Below are 18,507 nucleotides of genomic sequence, written 5' to 3' on the forward strand. Positions count from 1 at the left end.
TTCAAAACAATGCATGGAAATGTGGCATAAAGTTAATTTCTATCATTATGCTGTTGTTTTTCTGCATGTTCTTCATGTATTTGTATAACACTTCTTTGTTTACTCTAGATAATTGGTACTTATAATTATTTTATTAGCATCCAACTGTATTTTTCCTTTCTTAAGAAACAGAAATATTTCAAACATCAAAGTTGATATAAATTGGATACATCCCTTGGGAAATTAAAAGGGGATGCAGTTCACTGCCAGGATTCTTTCAGAAATACTAAAAAAATTTGCTTGCTGTATTGCCTTACAGGACTAAATTGATGGTGCATTTTGGTGGATGGAGCAGGAAAGGGTAGGAGTGATATTTTCCAGCTACCATCTCATCTTTCAGCTTGAGGAGATCAACATAACATACAAAGAAAATGTGTAGGGGCGCCTGGGTGGCTCGGTCGGTTAAGCGTCCGACTTCGGCTCAGGTTATGATCTCGCGGTCCGTGAGTTCAAGCCCCGCGTCGGGCTCTGTGCTGACAGCTCAGAGCCTGGAGCCTGTTTCGGATTCTATGTCTCCCTCTCTCTCTGCCCCTCCCCCATTCATGCTCTGTCTCTCTCTGTCCCAAAAATCAATAAACGTTAAAAAAAAAATTTAAAAAAAAATAAACAAAGAAAATGTGTAATCTTAGTCATTTTCCTCTCTAGATCTCCTTCTTAAAAGGTAGACTGGCAGTTTCAAACAGACACAGGTTTGAATCTTACCTCTACCAACTGCTAGCCTTGTGAATCCTGGGTAAACCTCAACTTATTACCTGTTCACTGGGGCAAAGATAGTACACTCTTCATAGGGTAGTTGGGATGACAAATGTTATAATATATGTGAACATGAAGCATAACACGTGGCACATAATAAGTGCTAAAAATGGTTAGGGGTGCCTGGCTGGCTCAGTAGAGCTTGTGACTCTTGACCTCGGGGTTTTGAGTTCAAGCCCCACACTGGGCATGGAGCCTACTTAAAAAAATGGTGGCTCCTGTTGCTGCTAATGTATTAAGTTCTACTAGAAAAAAATATAAATCAATTATGAACACTGAATGAGAATTAGTATATCTTTCTGCAGATGTAAAAGATCCATAAAAGAAAATAGGGGCATAAGACAGGAAGCCTAAAGATCTCTTTGCTACATTTTTGCACAGGATAGATTCTCAGCTTTATCTTTTAAAGCTCTTCATACATAATCATAGAGTATACATATCACACAGTGGTTCTCTATCCTATATAAACGCTTGATCTTCAATTTCTTCTTCTCCCTTACAATACACTGGATTGGCTGCATCAGGAAGTTCACCTAATCCTCTTACATTGCCTTCTGTTATGAGGGAGACAATCATACATGGCCAAATAGAATCTGGAACATCAGGCACTGGCACTCTCAAATCCCTTTCAGGCTTTTCCTTCCTGATGAATCAGTCAACAAACTCCCGATCCTCCTCTACCTGGAGACCAAATGCCCCAAGAGAAAAACAGGCAACTAAGAGAGCTTGCTCTACCTCCAAAGAGAATTGACACTATTGTGCACAATCGTCCTCAATTTATCACTCTACACTTATAAATCTACATAGCTAATCATCATTCCTCAACTCTTTTGCTCTAATTTTAGAAGATGAAGCTTTTTTTTTTTTTTCTGTTTCAGACCAACTCTTCCATCCATGTCTATCCCATGATTCATCCTATTCCTCCAGAATCTTACTCCATGGGTCATCCTTTGTTTTCATTTCCATCTTCAATCTCTCCCATTATCTTGTGCCCATTTCCTCAGTGTGAAAACATGACCCTCTCTTGCATTCTAAGGTCAATGGGTCTTCCTCTGGTAAATCTCAATCTCTTTCCTCTCATTTGCATCCAAACTTCTCAAAGTGGTGGGCCACATCCATAGTCTCTGATTCTCTCCTCAACCCACTCCAACCCAGATCCTGCCAACGCGACTCTACAGATAAGATTTTCACTCAGATTATCTGTGCTGTGTCAATTGCATTTCAGGAACAATCTCACTGATATTTCCTGCTCTATTTGACAATGTTGATGATTCTTATTTTGAGCACTCTATTCCCGTAGCTTCTGTGACACCACAGATTCCTGGTTCCTTTATCTTTCTGAGGGCTCCTTTCCTGCTCATCCTTTGGGGGCTTTTTCCCTGTACTTTGGGGCTCTCGACTACATGCACTCTTTAGATTTTATTTTCCAGTGTCATTGTTTCAAGTTTTACCTTAACTATGAATTCTCCTGTACCAATCCACTTGGGTTGCCATAACACATACCACAGACTGGGTGCTTAAATAATAGACATTTACTTTCTCATAGTTCTGTAGACTAGAAGTCCAAGAAAAAAGTGTTGGCGGGGTGGTTTCATTCTGAGGCCTCACTTCCTGGATTGTAGATGGCTGTCTTCTTCCTTTCCTCTGTGCTTGTCTGTGTGCTAATCTCATTTCATAAGGACACCAGCCATATTGCATTAAGTCCCACCCTTGTGATCCTATTTTATCTGACTTACTTCCTGAAAGACCCTATCTCCAAACCCAGTCACATTCTGAGAAATTAATTCGCTACAGAACTCTGGGGGAGCATAGCTTGGCCCATAACATCTCCTAAATGTGCATCTCCAGCTCACACTTCTCCTTTAAGACCAGGACTATCTAACTGCCAATTGGACATTTCCGGTAGAATTTCCCACAGGAGATTGTTTAAAACTAAACCAGGAGATTGGCTTCATTAAACCTACTCTTCCTCTTGTGTTTCCCATTTCCACAGGCAGTATCACCATTGATGCAGTCAGCCAAGGGGTCCTTTTTCACTCCTCCCTTTTTCATATCCAACCAACCCCCAAATGCTGCTCTGTGTGTCTTCAAAGTACTCCTGTCCTTTCCTCTCCATCCCTAGCTCTAGTTCAGGCTGTTTCGTTCTCTGCCTTTGACTTTTACAAAAATCTTTTTGATTTGTCTCTCTGTTTCCATTCTAGCCCCTGTAACTGAAAGAGTATGAGATGTAAACCCCAATTTGACCACATTATTCCGTCACTTAAATCTCTTCAATGGTTCTGCACTGTCTGCAGAATATTTCTACACTTTTTAATATGGCAAATGAGGCTTTTAAAATCAGGATCTTATATCAGCAGCCTCAAATTTCACCATTATCTGCTTCATACTTCCTACTTCAGTAACCTGAATCTGCTCTGGGTAGCCCATATACCCCATCCTTCCATAATCCTGTGTATTCACACCTTTGCTTGATGCTCTGGTCTTTGTCAGGAATGCTGTTTCCCAAACTCATTTCTCTTTCGCCCAACATTGCCTAGTTAACTCGACTCATCCACTAGATATCAAATCTAAAGTAACTTCCTCCAGAAAGACCTCTTGGAGTAAGATGTCCCTCTCTCTTCTCCATTATACTCTATAAATATACTTACTAGCACACTAATTAGTTTTGGTCTACCCAGCACCATCATTTACACCATGTCTGGTACACAAGAGACACCCAAAAAGTATCTCTTTGTTTTAGTGTTGGTCATCAGGGGACTCTATTTTCAAGTTCATCTGAAGAGATAAGTCATGAATTAGTGCCCTGTCCTAATATTTCAATGACTATTTAGATGTGTCCTTTATCTCATTCATAAGTTTAAACATAAGTTATAACAAAAAACTAAGTTTAAACATAAGAGGGTATGTTTAACCTCTTAAGATTAAACAAGTATACTGGGGCGCCTGAGTGGTTCAGGCATTTGAGCATCCGAATTCACCTCAGGTCATGATCTCGTGGTTCTTGAGTTCGAGCCCCACATCGGGCTCTGTGCTGACAGTTCAGGGCCTGGAGCCTACTTTGGATTCTGTGTCTCCCTCTCTCTACTACTCTCTTACTCACACTGTGTCTCTCTCAAAAATAAATAAACCTTAAAAAAATTAAAACAAACAAACAAACAAACAAGTAATCCTCTAAAGGGAAAAAAGCAGAGTTACTAATCTGAATTAGTGTTTTGGCCTCGGACTTAGATTAGTGATTCACAGCATGATACATTCAGGCTCATTTCCATGTTGGCTGAAAACCCAATCATAGACTCTTAAAAACAAAATACATGGTTTTTTGAGGAAAGAATTAATCTCTATTTTCTCAAACATCTTGCAGAAATTAATTCAGCAGTTTATTTTACCAAAGGTGTTTATTTTCAGTGATGCTGGCTTTGTAGTTTTGTGATAAGAATAATAATTTATGACTGCCCTGGATTATTCCATATTTTATTTTGCAGGACAAAGGCCGTTTGTGTTAGCAATGGAGAAAACACTGGCAAGTGTATACACCTCAGGTCAGCACAAGAACATAAGCTCTATCATTAGGGGGTTTTGTCTGTATTGTGCACTGCTCTATCCCCAGCACCTAGAAAAATACCAGGCATGGAGTAGGTGCTCAATAAATATCTGTGGCTTGAATAAAGAAAGTACATACCTTGCACTTGAAGAACCTGAGAGATGTCAAACCCTTGGCTGATTCTGACTATGACCACACCAATCTCAAAATCAAATGCATCACTGAAAGTGAAAGCAAAGTGGTTATTTAAATGACCCCTTTAATCTTGAGGTTTTGTACTAATAGTAAGAGAGTCTAAGACTCTCAATTCTAAGATTTTAACATAACTAAACTATGAAAATTCACTTGAGAATACAGCCAAGAGCTGATGCCTTTTGTTAGTTTGTTTTTCTCCCTTTATGCCTTTTAAAAATGTATTCTGGATAAAGGTAACTGATTCATTTACTCTGGAACCAATTTATTCAAATAATACTGTCACCTAGAATTTTGATTAAGAGCTTGTTACATGCTTTTAAAATAATTGTTTCATTTCTAATGTAAGCAAAACAATCACTGAAATATTTAGAACAGAGAGTTTCTAGGCTGCAAAGACCCTTTGAAATTATCAGCCAAATCCCTACTTATGGAGAAAGAATCCTACAACATTTCTGACATCAAGTTCCCAGTTAAAAATATCTCCAGTTCCTTTAAGGAACTTTCACCATTGACTTTGGGCAGACTGTTTGAAACAATGCTTTTTCATGACAACCCAATGCCGTTGGCTGTTGTGCCTTCTCTACGCTCAATCCAATAGAATTAGATTTTCTAGAAGGAAAAGAAAGGCTCTCTTTCTTTTATCTCTGTTCTTGTAGAATATTTTTTTCTCTGCTCCTAAATATGGGGCAAACCAATTAGTACTTTGAGTTCATTAAAAATTTTCTCCTTGGGGGTTCCTTTGTTCAGTCTCAAATGGATCGGAAGCCTAGGACCCTTTCCATAGAAGGTCACCCTCTACCAGAAATAATGCAGTTTGTGATTATCTTATATAGGCAAACAGGTTTCTAATAGCCAAAGTGAACCTGAATTTTCAAATAATGATATGAATAAATTCAGTGTAATATGAATATCCATTCAAAATTCAATCTATAAGTGATCTTCACTTAGCAACACAGACCTAGCAAAAGTCGCCACAAAATAAATTCCTGATAAGTCTTGTTTCTAATTGTCCTTGATTGTAAAAAGGAGATGATGTGTTCCACAAAAAATATTTGGGTTCTGTGCTAGGAAGAATAATTTTAGACTTCCCAAAGACATCCACATTCTAATCCCTGGAACCTGTGAATATGTTACTTTATACCGCAAAAGGGACTTTACGGATGTGATTAGCTCAGAGACCTTGAGATGAGATTAACCTAGATTATCTAGGAGGGTCCAGTGTAATCACCAGGGTCCTTAAAGTGCATTTGGGAAGCAGAAGAGGAGGTGAGGGCAATGTGGTATGACCCATCAAGAGCTTTGAAGATGGAGGAAGAGGGCCATGAGCAGTGGACTGCTCTAGAACCTAGAAAGGGCAAGGCTGGGGATTCTCTCCTAAAGCTTCCAGAAGGGAATATAGCCTAGGCTACGCCTCGATTTTAGCCTAGTGAATTAGTGTCAGACTTTTAACTCACACATCTGTAGGCTATTAAATTTGTGTTGTTTTAAGCCACTAAGCTTGAGGCAATTTTTTATGGCAGCCAATGAAAACTAATACAGATTCAAATTAAAATTAAGCCATACCTAAGAATATTATAAACATTTAAAATCTTTTATCTAAAGAAAAATTATAAAATTCTATATTATTGTAATAATGCCCCCATGTTAACAGTAATACTATGCTTTACTCTTACTCACAAAACCAATCAAAATAGTTAGAAAGGGAAATATAATACAGTATGGAGGTATGATGGTCTTCCCTTCTATATTGACCTCACTGCTGTGGTAGTAAGGTCATTTAGCCTTACTAAGCCAGCTAAGTTTTATACTAGTATAAATTTGAGCCACCTTAACGCTGAACTTTACTACCAATAAGACCAATTTGGTATAAAATCCAGAAGTCTCCTTGGCCTAATATTATTGGGTTTGATTATTTTGGTCCCTTTAGATTTCTAGAATGTTTCAAAGGTGGGCACATTGGAAGATGACCCCAGATAATTTTGTATCAATTAATGGACACTAAATGACTGACGGTTTACATATGTCTTATTTGCTTTAATACTTTTTTTCCCCAAAGACAAAGATGAAATTTCTTTCCTCTCTGTCCCCCTTTTTTTCCCCAGTGGTAAAGATGAAATTTTATTTTAGAATCTGGATGACAGAGAGCAGCTCTAATTTATTTCCAAGAATGGTCAGCAACTGACTGTTTCTAAATATATCAAAATGCTGGTTGGTGAACATGGTAAAATTCTACCCTGATCACCTGCTTTAGCCTTAACATACTGAACTTAGGGTATCACCAGGGGCCAAGTGGCAACATTTGGCATCCAGACTTTATACCTTCGGGAAACACAATTCAGGAGAATGCATTTAGTACACAAGTTCCCCATGTTAGAAGGATTGTTAAGTGAATGTGTTTGGTCAGTAAACGCATACAAATTTCAGATGATGAAAATTATTTTTTTATACTTCTTTTCAATACACTAAAACTAGAATGCTTTTATAATGTTCCTTAAATCTCTCCCAAACAATGATAAATACAATGCTCATTCTAGCAGGGGTCAGGACATAGCCTGGTATAAGAAGCACTGTGAATACATGTGCTTGTTTTGAAGAGGTGAGGGTTTCTTTCCTGTGTATTACAGACTTTTAAAGTTCAGCCAGACTTCTCAGGGCACATTCCCTACCCTGTTGTATGGAATCAACAACAAAACAACAAAATATCCCATTTCCATTTTCAGAGCTTTTGACAAAAGATAGCTGTTAGCATAGCTAACATTGCCCCCCTTGAGACAAATATGGCTAAATATTTTCAAGACGGGAAGAAAGGCTCAGTTTTCTAGAATGGCCACTAAGGGTACTATGAGCCTTTCCATATGTGTAGACTTCATTTTCACTTATGCAAAAGAAAGAACCAAGCCAGGTAATACTTTCGCTATACATGTACTATTGGAGGCAGCATAGCATTTTGGTCATGAGCTTACACTTTGAATTTGGATAGTCCTGGGTTGGAATTCCAGCTATGTCACAACTGTCATTTTCTGCATGTTACTTAATTTTTAATGTCTGCATCTCTCCTTATAAAATGGGAACAGTATTAGCACTTACTTCAAAGTCTTCTTGTGGGAATTAAATGGGATAATTTGTGTGAAGGACATTAACCTGGTGCCTGCTAGTCTCTTAAAGACTATCATTATGACCCTTGTCCCAAGACTTTTCCAATATATAGATATTAGATGTCACGTCCCATTTAAAACTCACTTTTTGTCCTTAAACCAACCCAGAGACACTGATATATGAAAGCTTCATATCAGCAAAGAGGCATCTGAGGCTCAGGGGTAGTAAACTCCTTATCCAGGGCTCAGAGGAGATGACGACCGAATTGGGCACACCAGCCAATCCAAGATTCCAGGTGTTTTGAAAGAACATTTCCTTCCTTACCTAGCTGTCCTTTGCTTTTAATCTTATGAATAGGTTTTAAGACTGCAAATCTTAATAATTACCTTTTTCTTTGATACCAAGTTTCCTCCACCCTGCTTCCTCTGACACTATGATCCCCTCAAGTTCTATTATTGGCAGTGTTTCTTGCACTTTGGTAAAGAATTCAGAGTACCGGGGGAATGTCTTCTTCTCAGGCAATTTAATCTGGTACAACAGCACCTGTTATGTACTGCCCTGGTTAGTGGTTTGTAAACAAGAACATGTCCTGAAAGCCATCACTTACTGTATGATTCCCACATAGTTCTCAATCTCTGTCAAGGGAGCTTTCCTCCAGTTTTTTTTATATCCGATCACCAGAGTGTTGGGTTTCATTCTTCCTAAGCCTGAGGCCTAAACAGAGGAGATAAACACATGGGCAATCCTTTCCAGACCAGGAAACTACCACTGCAAATGAAAAATAATGTCCAAAAGAGCACTGAAGTAATGTTCTGAAGATTCTGAAGATTAGATTACATTTTAGAGCATGTCCTTCATGCCCGTACCCAAGCATAAAATAGAAAGATTAGTTCTAAATCATCTCAGCCATAAATGGATTTTAGATGACAGAAATGTAGCTTTTCTAAATTAGCAGTCATTTGCATTTCTTCTGACACACTCATTAAAATGGTTCAATAATTTAAATCAAGTGAGGGTCGGCTTAACTGTTGGCATGCGTGTTGTAACTTAGTGGTTCAAAGCTCATTTCCACCTGTTTTACCCATAATGTCATTATCAATAAAATCCATGTTTGGAAAATTCTGAGATACAAGGATCACTGAAACTCGTACTTGTATTATTTATCGAAGAGTAATGGCGCTATGTCTCTAGGACCTAAGCTTCTTACCTGACAGTATCATTAATAGCCATCTTCCATATCAGGTTTCACTCCCCCCCCCTTTAGATGACAGGATATGGCTTCCAGTTAATTAAACTTAATTTGGCAATAGTATTGAATACCTATTAATTACAAAGTGTTATGTCAGGTGCTGTAGAAGAGCAGTGAGGCATATTCTTTGGCCTTAAGGAGTTTGGAATAAGGTGAAGAAGGCAAGATACACACAAATAATTATAATTCAAGTGCACATGCAGTAGGAACTCATATGGAAGCATAAGGGAAGAAAACCTGAATTCTAGCTGTGTCTTCATGGATGGCTTCAGGGGAAAGGTGCCATTCATTCCAGATCTTGCAGGTCAGTTAGAGGTTGACAAGCATGGAAAAGAGAGCAGTGGGAGTGAAGGAAGAACACTCTGGGTCACAGGAGGAGTGAAACCAATGACCAGAGCAGAACACATTAAAGGGGACAGTGGCGAGCAGGAGGAAGCAGGCATTGATGGAGGGTTCCTGAAATAAACTTTGCCTCCACATCTGTTGTGTTTCTCCTAGAAATGTCCAGGTGGCAAGATAACTCCTTACAGCCATCGTTTGGTGCTCAGCAGATACACAGCAGGATGGAGCTTGTCTTTTCTGTGACTACAGTTTGGGGATGTGGTCATTTGTACCATAAATTCTTAGAAGCAAAGAAGTCTTCATCCAAAATGGATGGTCATAATGGTCAGTGCTTCCCTTTAATACCATCCTGTCTTTCCCTTTGTACCCTACTTTTCTTTAAGGAAATTCAAGTGAACAAACTTTCTGCATTGTCGAATGTTTTATGGTTTCTTCTGGATTAATATAAGACTTGCTTTCCAGGCCTGTGTCTTTTTTCTCCCTGCTTATTTCATGTCAGACCACCCATTCCTTATTGAAAAGTTTATTATTTCACCAATCTTCCAAGATAATTTTACCTTAAATGTGTAACCTTCCCAACATATTTCACCACAGGGCTCCTGAAAAGTAACTCACTAAAGACAATCAGCTTCTTAAAATGACACCTATTTCCATGGTTTGGCAAATTAGTAACAGGTGAAAGGATGCTCATTGGGGGTAATAGGTCTTTCAGAAACGGCTTCTGTGTGCAGCTACTTTGCAAGAGTTCTTCAGGAATATAAGAGACAAGAATATACCAAATACTCTTAATCTCCAAAGTAGTACAGTTTATTTTTTCTCTCCTGACTGCATAAGCATCAGTGTCACCTGGACGTCGTCCTGAATTTTGTCATTCCTGTAAACGGTAACTCTGAAAGCAAATACATCATTCAGTACATATAGAATCAGGGCTTTCCAACCATATTAAAGCCAGAATGATTAGAAAGCCAAGCCCTACAGTTTCTTGGGGTCTCTTGGATTGTTTGAAGAATGGTTCACCATTCTATTATGATCAGAACTGGGGAAAGATTCTGTGTACTAATTATGGAAGGGGAGAAAAAAAGGAAAGAATAAGGGAGAAAAAGATAAGAGAACCAAGGGCTTCCATGTTGAGCCACAGAGATTATTACATTTTACTCAACATTCTGGAAATAATTTAGGAGGATAGGGAGATTTTTACGCCCAGATCACCATGCATTTATTTAGTTGAATCTAGCAGCTTGCCCTCGCGCCATTCAAAGAAGAAAAAAGGAGCAGAATGCCTGACTTGAGTATTGCTATATGCAGTATGAGATGCAAAAATAGTTTGAAGTTTTAATAGGATCCTGAATGTCGTCAACCATCAGAACAAATTTGCATTTCAATAAGTGTGGGGACAGAATGTATGCTGGTGGCCAAAGGCAACCTCATTTCCCATTTCCAGCATATCATCCATAGTTCATTGTAATAGAACCTCTCTGCTTTTGTTTTAGTTTTGCCTCTCCTCAGGAATTCGAAATGAGTTCCTTAACCATCTGCATTGATCTCTGATGCTGGGCTGCCTAACGGGAGCCATTCACTTTGGGAGCCTCATTAATAGGGAGTGCTAATTGTCTTTTACCTCCGTATTCATTCCCTCAGTGTCAGCCTTACCTGAAGGAGACTTCGGACACCATCTCTGAAACAGTCTGCTGCCACTGCAGCATAAAAAGCCTTGATTTTGTTCTTGATAAGCCAGGCTTGCTTTTTTGCCATGCCGCTGTTCATCTCTTTAACACACAGCTTGCGTGGTCCCTGTACGACACGATGAAATATTGGTTAGAAGCCCTGCTATTATCCATTGCGCTGCTGTTGTTTTCTAAAGGACAAAAATAGCCAGCAATGCCCCATCGAGTTAAGAAGTGGGAAAGAGGGAAACACACCTCACTAAACAGGGTTCACGTAGACTTAACCTTTTGGAGCAGCCCTCTGCTGCTCCCATCATTCACTTTCCACCCAGAACGTCCAGATGCATTAACACCTGTTTAATTAACTGCCTCATGCCAATGAAAGAAAGAGCTGAGGGCATCACGGCACAGGAGGAAAATACTGAAAATGCGAATGAAGAAATTCAGGATAAATACACAATCAACCTTTGACTCAATAGCAAGAGGTATGTTTAAGAACACTAAGGAAATCTCAGCTAGACCCCAATTTGAAGAAATGGGCAGAGATCTTGGCAGTCAGAACATGGTGGGTTGTCACTTTCCTTGTGTAATGTTGACCTACCCCCATCCAAATAAATTAAGATTTCCCTCTCACTCAATGAATTTCGTGGGAACAGAAGTTCATATATCTGTGGCATAGGAAGAATACGGGAGCTTAATAGAGAAGAAGATAGGTATCGTGGTGGTAGATGAAACATTTTATAATTTTAAGATTTGAGCTCTGGAAATTCATTTCAACTAAAAATTTGATTCTTTTTCTCCTTCCTTACAGGTCCAAGCCAAGTCTTTTCTTTGCAAGTTTCAAATCACCCCTAAAAGTGTTTCTGATGATCTATAATGTGCCTGATAGGATATGAATCTATTTTCCTAGGAAATTCTTCCAACTCATGAACAGATTAGGTATGTTGTTGAATTGTCTTAGATCTATTACAAGCTACCTAGGATCTTGACAAAATGCAGTGTGTAGGTCTGGAATGGGGCTTAAGATTCTGCATTTCTAACAAACCCCCAGGCCATGCTTGGAGTCACAGTCTTAGAGGGTCTTTGACTAGAGAGAAAGGGCTTGGGATGTATGAAAAAGATACCAGGATTTGTGGTCTGCAGAAGTGGTTTCAAATCTAAAATTGGCCGTTTGGAAGAAGCTAATTATTTCTGAGCGTTGCTATAATTTTCTGAAAACAGGGATAAAACCTCTAGCCTGCAGGGTTGTTTTGAGCAGTAATGATAAAGTGCCCAGTCTGATGTCTGGAATATAGTAGGTGCTCATTCAAAGTTGGATGATTTTTATAATCTTAAATGAGTTTTCACAATCTTGTTGGAGCCCCAGACCTATTTCTACCACTGTGTTTGTTCTATGACAGAGTTTTGAATTGGGAGCCAGAGCTGGTTCTGGCACTGGCTGGCTGATACCCTGGTGTGTCATGTGCCTTTTCTTGGTGTGGGTTCTACATTTTAAAAATAAGGGAATTGTCTAGTTCATCACTGTCCAGTATGATAGCCCTTACCCATTCGCTGTTGAGCATTTGCAATGTGTCTGCTCCACACTGAGATGTGCTGAAAATGTAAAATACACACTAGATTTTGAAGCCTTAGGATGGAAAAAAAGAATGCAAAATATCTCAATATTTTTTATATTGTGCATATTGAAATAATAATATTTAGGATGCATTACATTAAATAAAATGTATTAAACTTTTCTTGTCTCCTTTTACTTTTTTGATGGCTGCTAGAAAATTTTAAGTTACATATTATGTTTCTATTATGCAATACTAGACAATCTTTGGTCACTTCCATTTTAATATTCTATTTGAAATGGATCAGATTCGTTATGTACTAATTTTAGTATTTTTTCTAGAACTTGCCAGTTTTTCAGAAGACTTGTCAAAAACTTTTTAAAACAGTTTGGATGGCTTACATTAAAGTTACAAAACAAGAACCTTCAAAGATGATGGGTAAGTAAAGATACAGGGAGGACAGTTATTAAGCCAGAAGACCTAAATTAAAGAAAGATGTGCCATTATGGATAAAATTCTGCTTAGGGTTCTAGAATGTCCACGCATTTTGAACTGTTAGTTCTCTTTGGGCACTCTAGACTCCATCAGCTGCAAAGAAAGAAGAGATATTTTTTCAGGGAGGCTCAATGGTAACAGTATCCATGTGACAGAAGAACAACCAACAGCTAGAAAAGGTATTGGGCCATCAGTATATTGAGTTGTACCACAATGACTGTGCACCCCTGGGGAAAGTGGCATTGATTTAAATAAATGCAGTCTAATGTATGTCTATTATTGTTACAAAAATCCAGATTAAGCATTAATTGTGACAGAAAGATGTACTTTAATGCCTAAATTTGCCATATTGAGAAGTCATAAAAATATTTCAGACAGAATCTCTCTTTGCTAAAAGCGATTATAGTATCATTGTAGCACACTTACTAATGTGAGGCAAGGCTGCAATACAAATGTAGTAAGGAAAAATAAGCTAACAAAGAGGGAACACATACTGGAATATAATTACTCTCAACATTGAAATATGTCATAGTCACAAAAATGGATTTTGCCACTCAATTAAAATATTATAGAGATTAGCTCAGTTAGGATCCAAAATATGAATGCATAAATTAATTCAGGATTTGAACAAAGAAGCCCTAAAAGTCTTGTATATATTAAAACTTTGACATTGATTGAGAAAAGGGTAAAGAAATTCTAATTATTTAGTCTGGAGAAGTAGTTGATGGGATGCTACCTCAAATAAATGAATATTACGAAAAGAATTTGCGAATGAGTTCCAACATCATTAGGATCAAATAGAGAAATTTGGGCCAAAAGCAATATTCTTTCCAACTTTCATTTTTCAAGACACTGAGAGTCTTACTGCTCTGTCTTTGCTTTCATTGCCGCTTTGGTTGGAAGTGTGGGAAAGAGAATTTTTCCTTTCCGATTTGGTCCATATCTCATCTCATCATGTGCCTAGTGCCCATTCTCAGGTCATTTCATTTTTCCTGCATTGTGCCATGTCACTCTCTTATGAACATCATGACAGAGCCTCGATGACTAAAGAATAATAGATGCATCTATAAAAATGCATCAACTTGGTGGTTGTGAACATTGAGACGAAGAGGTTGAAGATAGAAGAAAAAATGAAAACTTTAGTTTCCTCTGGTTCATCTGTACTTGAACTGCCCTCTGCTGTGCCAGAGTTAGGAGTTGGTTGTGTTCCCTGAGTTTTCTGAAGAGTGTCTTTGAATTCAAATAGAGCTTTAGGTTTTATTAAGATGTTTTCTAAATTTTAAGAAAAAAAAAAGAGAGAAAGGAAAACAGTAAGGGTGAAATTCTGTTAAAAGGGGATCTACGTAAGGAAGCTGGTCAAAAGCTATCTGTCATCTCCTTTACTGTGAGAGGAGAGCAGGACAATCAAGGTTTAAGGAATGTGAAAGAGTAGGCAAACACTAATCAACATAGATCTACATCTTGGCACACTTATGTGAAATGAGTAGAAGAATGCCAACAAACCTCAGGTAACATTGCCTTTGGAGAGGGAAAGAGCCATGTGCTAAGTGGTTTTAACAAGGACTTCAGCTTGAGCTGTGGTTTATTTCATTTCAAAAGTGAGTAAGAACATTTATGACAAAAATGTTAACAGTCATTAATTAAAAGAAGTAGGATATGGGTGTCATTTTATTTTATATAGTCTAATCATATGAAATTGCCTGTATTCAACAGTTTGGACCAACAAAAATGTAAATTTCATATGCTTCGACACAATATTTTTCTTAATGTTTCAAAATAAAAAATAGAAACAATCTAAAAAAACTTTATTTTTCAGCCACCAGAACAGCACAATGTACTTAATAAAAGATACCACCGTACACTTGAAAGTCTTTTGCAATTTTAAGACAAACAAAATTTAGAAAAGAGTTAAGTATTGCATTTGGGGGGCAATAAAGGCTTTATCTGATTTGCATTCTAAATCCCAGATCAATTGGATCAAGTTTCCATCTTTAAAGTATATTTGTCTTTGATTTGTTTTCATAAAAATTACCCTGCCTTTAAACTAAAGCTGAGAAGTATGTGAGTGAGTGACTGTTGAGGCATGCATGATGCCTTCTCGCACGGGGAAGGTAAATGTGAGATGGCACCAACTGAGCAAGGTATACCCAGAGAACTAAGGGTACAGAAACCCAAACTAAGTTATTGTAATGATTGATTTTATTATCGCTCTAACGCCTATGAATGAGATAAGTGAGGAGACTAATTGACAAAGAAAGGCAATGTGTGCTTATGTTGGGAAAAGAGGGTAGAATTGGTGGAGATTGCAACCCCTGACTTAATACTTGCTTGTGGCTGAACCCCTGAATTAGACTACGCTTGACAATATGAGAAGATACTAGAAGGTGGATTCCTACTCCCTCTGATCTTTCTATGGTGATAAGAATGAAGCACAGAAGAAAATTACTTTTGTTCAGATTTTCTTTTCAATGTTTTATATTTTTGAGAGAGAAAGAGACAGAGGCAGAATGTGAGCGGGGGAGGGACAGAGAGAGAGGGAGACACAGAATCCGAAGCAGGCTCCAGGCTCTGAGATGTCAGCACAGAGCCCAATGTGGGGGGCTCGAACCCATGAACCGTGAGATCATGACCCGAACCGAAGTCCAAACGCTTAACCAACTAAGCCATTCAGATGCCCCTACTTTTGTTCAATATAAAGCCTCTGGGATATAAGTATATCAATGATTTATCATGTGGTAATTCAAAGGAGAAGAATAGCCAGCATTTTAAGTTACCAAGCTGGATTCCTTAAAAGAGATGCCCATATTTGTCTTGATGAAGGTACCTCTGAAATCTTAACGCTTGTAGCAAAGAAGCAAGAAGGAAAAAGAGGCTCTGGTGGATGAGTGTAAGAGTTAGTTGAATATTTGGAAGGATACAGTGGGGGCTTGGGGTTCAGCCAAAAGAATAACTCTTTAAATTCAATTCAGCAGCTTTGAGGGCTATGATGTCTAGTCCTTTAAAAATGTCTCTGTTGTAGGGGCACGTGGGTGGCTCAGTTTTGGTTAAGCGTCCAACTTCGGCTCAGGTCATGATCTCACAGTTCGTGAGTTCAAGCCTGGCGTCTGGCTCTGTGCTGACAGCTCAGAGCCTGGAGCTGCTTCGGATTATGTGTCTCCCTCTCTCTCTGCACCTCCCCCAACTCACATTCTGTCTCTCTCTCTCAAAAATAAATAAACATTAAAAAATTTAAAATGTCTCTGTTGTAGAAAATGGCAGCTGGGCCACACACTTTCCACCGACCCACCAGCATCGAAATACCACTGAGCTCTGAGTCTTGCTCCTTCCTTGTAGTGTCACCACATTTCAAGTTAGCTCTTTTTTTAAAAAAAATTTTTTTTAACGTTTTTATTTATTTTTGAGACAGGGAGAGACAGAGCATGAACAGGGGAGGGTCAGAGAGAGGGAGACACAGAATCTGAAACAGGCTCCAGGCTCTGAGCTGTCAGCACAGAGCCCGACGCGGGGCTCGAACTCATGGACCGCGAGATCATGACCTGAGCCGAAGTCGGCCACTTAACCGACTGAGCCACCCAGGCGCCCCTCAAGTTAGCTCTTAAATAACTGGAGGCCAGCAGAGAGTTGGAGCACAAAGCCAGCTATCCTATGATTAGTTGGCAGGAATACGTATCTTACTGTTCTATCATGATCATGTTGGGTACCTAAAAAAGTCCAAAAATCCAGTGTCTGGATCTGGTTTCCTTAAGAAAGGATGCTTCCAGTTTTGTTGAAAGGGATAGATTTTTGGAATGAAATGGCAACTATGGTATACCAAAAATAATGATTATGAAAATAACAATACCAATAGTAACAACTATAATTAATTGAGCATTTACTGTTTGATAGATGCTGAGCTGGCACTGGAAAGATCATCTGATAGAATTCTCACAATAGCTGTGTAACATAGGTGCTAATGTTGTTATTATTCTTCCCATTTTCTAAAAAAAGAAAGAGCATCGAGGCACTGTAAGACTAAATTACGTACCTAAAGGACTCACAGCTAACAGGTGGCAAAGAGTGATTCAGAACTTGACCATGTGTCTCAAAAGCCCATGAGCACCAGCTTCCCAGAGTTAAAAACTGCATTGTCACCTCTCAACATTATCTTTTCTTATTTGACCTTTCCCATAGGTTGGCCTAACCACCAATAACTGTGCTTTCGGAAAAAGTTTTCTGGTGGTATGCTGACCTCCCCCCATGTCACTTTCCATCTGTTTCTTTGCAAAGATGATTGACGACGAAGTCTAGAGTTGAAAAATGCTGACAGCATCTGCAGCCCCAGGAGCTCACAGAGAGTAACTAACTGGAAAGTCATTAACTGATGCAGTAACTATTTCCTGTCCCTGAGAGAACCTCAGGACCTGGGAGCATGACTCATGGGCCTTACTCAGAGAGACCAGCACAATGATATATAATGTGGTCCAATATACCTGTCAGAAAACAGGGCTATTGGAGGCACAGACAAGGATGCTTACTTCACGTGATACTCCACAATCACGCTCTTTTATTAGAGTGAAAGCAGCAAAGGGTTAATTAAAAGCAATATCCCTTGTCTCTATTAGAAGACCTTTTCTCCCTTGCCAATATAGGACTGTTCATACTCTCAGTTCATTTCTTCTGTCCTAAAGATTTTTTATTGCCTGCTAAACTAAGTTTTCTCTAAATTGCTGGAGAAGAAAAACACCCCAAACTGCTTATTCCATCAAAACCAGCTCCTGTATTATATTGACCAAAATGAAATTCAGTAATCCAGGGCACAAAAGTTGATAATATGAGAGAAGGGTGCTTGATAAGATTTTTAAAAATCCTCTGGAGTCACAGTTGGTCATTACTTAACCTGTCAATCTTATGTAGTTGGTAGGGTGCCTTCTACTCCCCTTCTGGATAATTGCATTGAGTTCTATTGTCTCCGTTACTAGCATATGAGCACTTAAAGGAAGGAGAATGTGACCAACTCGCTTCATATAGCAAGTATTAGAGTACTGCCAAGTATAAAAAGATGCCTAAGTGCTGGTCATGACGATGTGCGGTAAATTTGTCCCTGCATCATGGCCCAGCTGACTGGCCCCAGAGTTACACGGCTTCCTGACAGCCCTATTCCTGACAAGCACCGGAAGTTTGGGTAGTGGTACCTGATTCTATCAGCACTCCCAAGGACACAAGTCTGCTAAGGCTTTCTCCTCATGAGGTAACGCAGAGCACAATCCGGTGGCCTGGACTGACATCCTGGTTCTGCCGCTTTCTTATCATGTGACCCTATGCAATAATTCAATTTTCTTGCATCTCACTTTTCCAACCAATAAAACAAAAAAAGGCATTCTTTGTTCCTTCCCACCTAACTCGGCTGTTATATACCTCAAATAAGAAAAACTAGGAAAAAGCTTCAAAGAATTGATAGGTACTATAAAAATACATTGAAGGAGCTAAGAATTTTGAGTTGTGTGTATGTGTATGAGAGGGAGAGAGACAGAGACAGAGTTTGAGGTAGAGATGGAGGTAGAAGGTGTGAGATTGTTATGGGAACACAAGTAGAGATAGGCT

The 18,507-nt window shown here is 38.9% G+C and overlaps 1 protein-coding gene across 3 annotated transcripts in view; it reads right to left on the reverse strand.

The window, feature by feature from the left end:
- SLC12A1 (solute carrier family 12 member 1) overlaps positions 1-18,507 on the reverse strand; it is a 101,976-nt gene that overhangs the window by 23,975 nt on the left and 59,494 nt on the right. For all 3 annotated transcript variants that reach the window (XM_019442196.2, XM_019442195.2, XM_019442194.2), the window contains exons 17-19: positions 10,866-11,006; positions 8,232-8,338; positions 4,472-4,554 (exon numbers count right to left, since the gene is read on the reverse strand). In XM_019442196.2, coding sequence (XP_019297741.2) covers positions 4,472-4,554; positions 8,232-8,338; positions 10,866-11,006 — 331 coding nt within the window. The remainder of the gene's footprint in view (positions 1-4,471; positions 4,555-8,231; positions 8,339-10,865; positions 11,007-18,507) is intronic.

This window comes from Panthera pardus, unplaced genomic scaffold (genome assembly GCF_024362965.1).
Source record: "Panthera pardus isolate Hobbes unplaced genomic scaffold, ASM2436296v1 HiC_scaffold_24, whole genome shotgun sequence".
Lineage (NCBI taxonomy): Eukaryota > Metazoa > Chordata > Mammalia > Carnivora > Felidae > Panthera > Panthera pardus.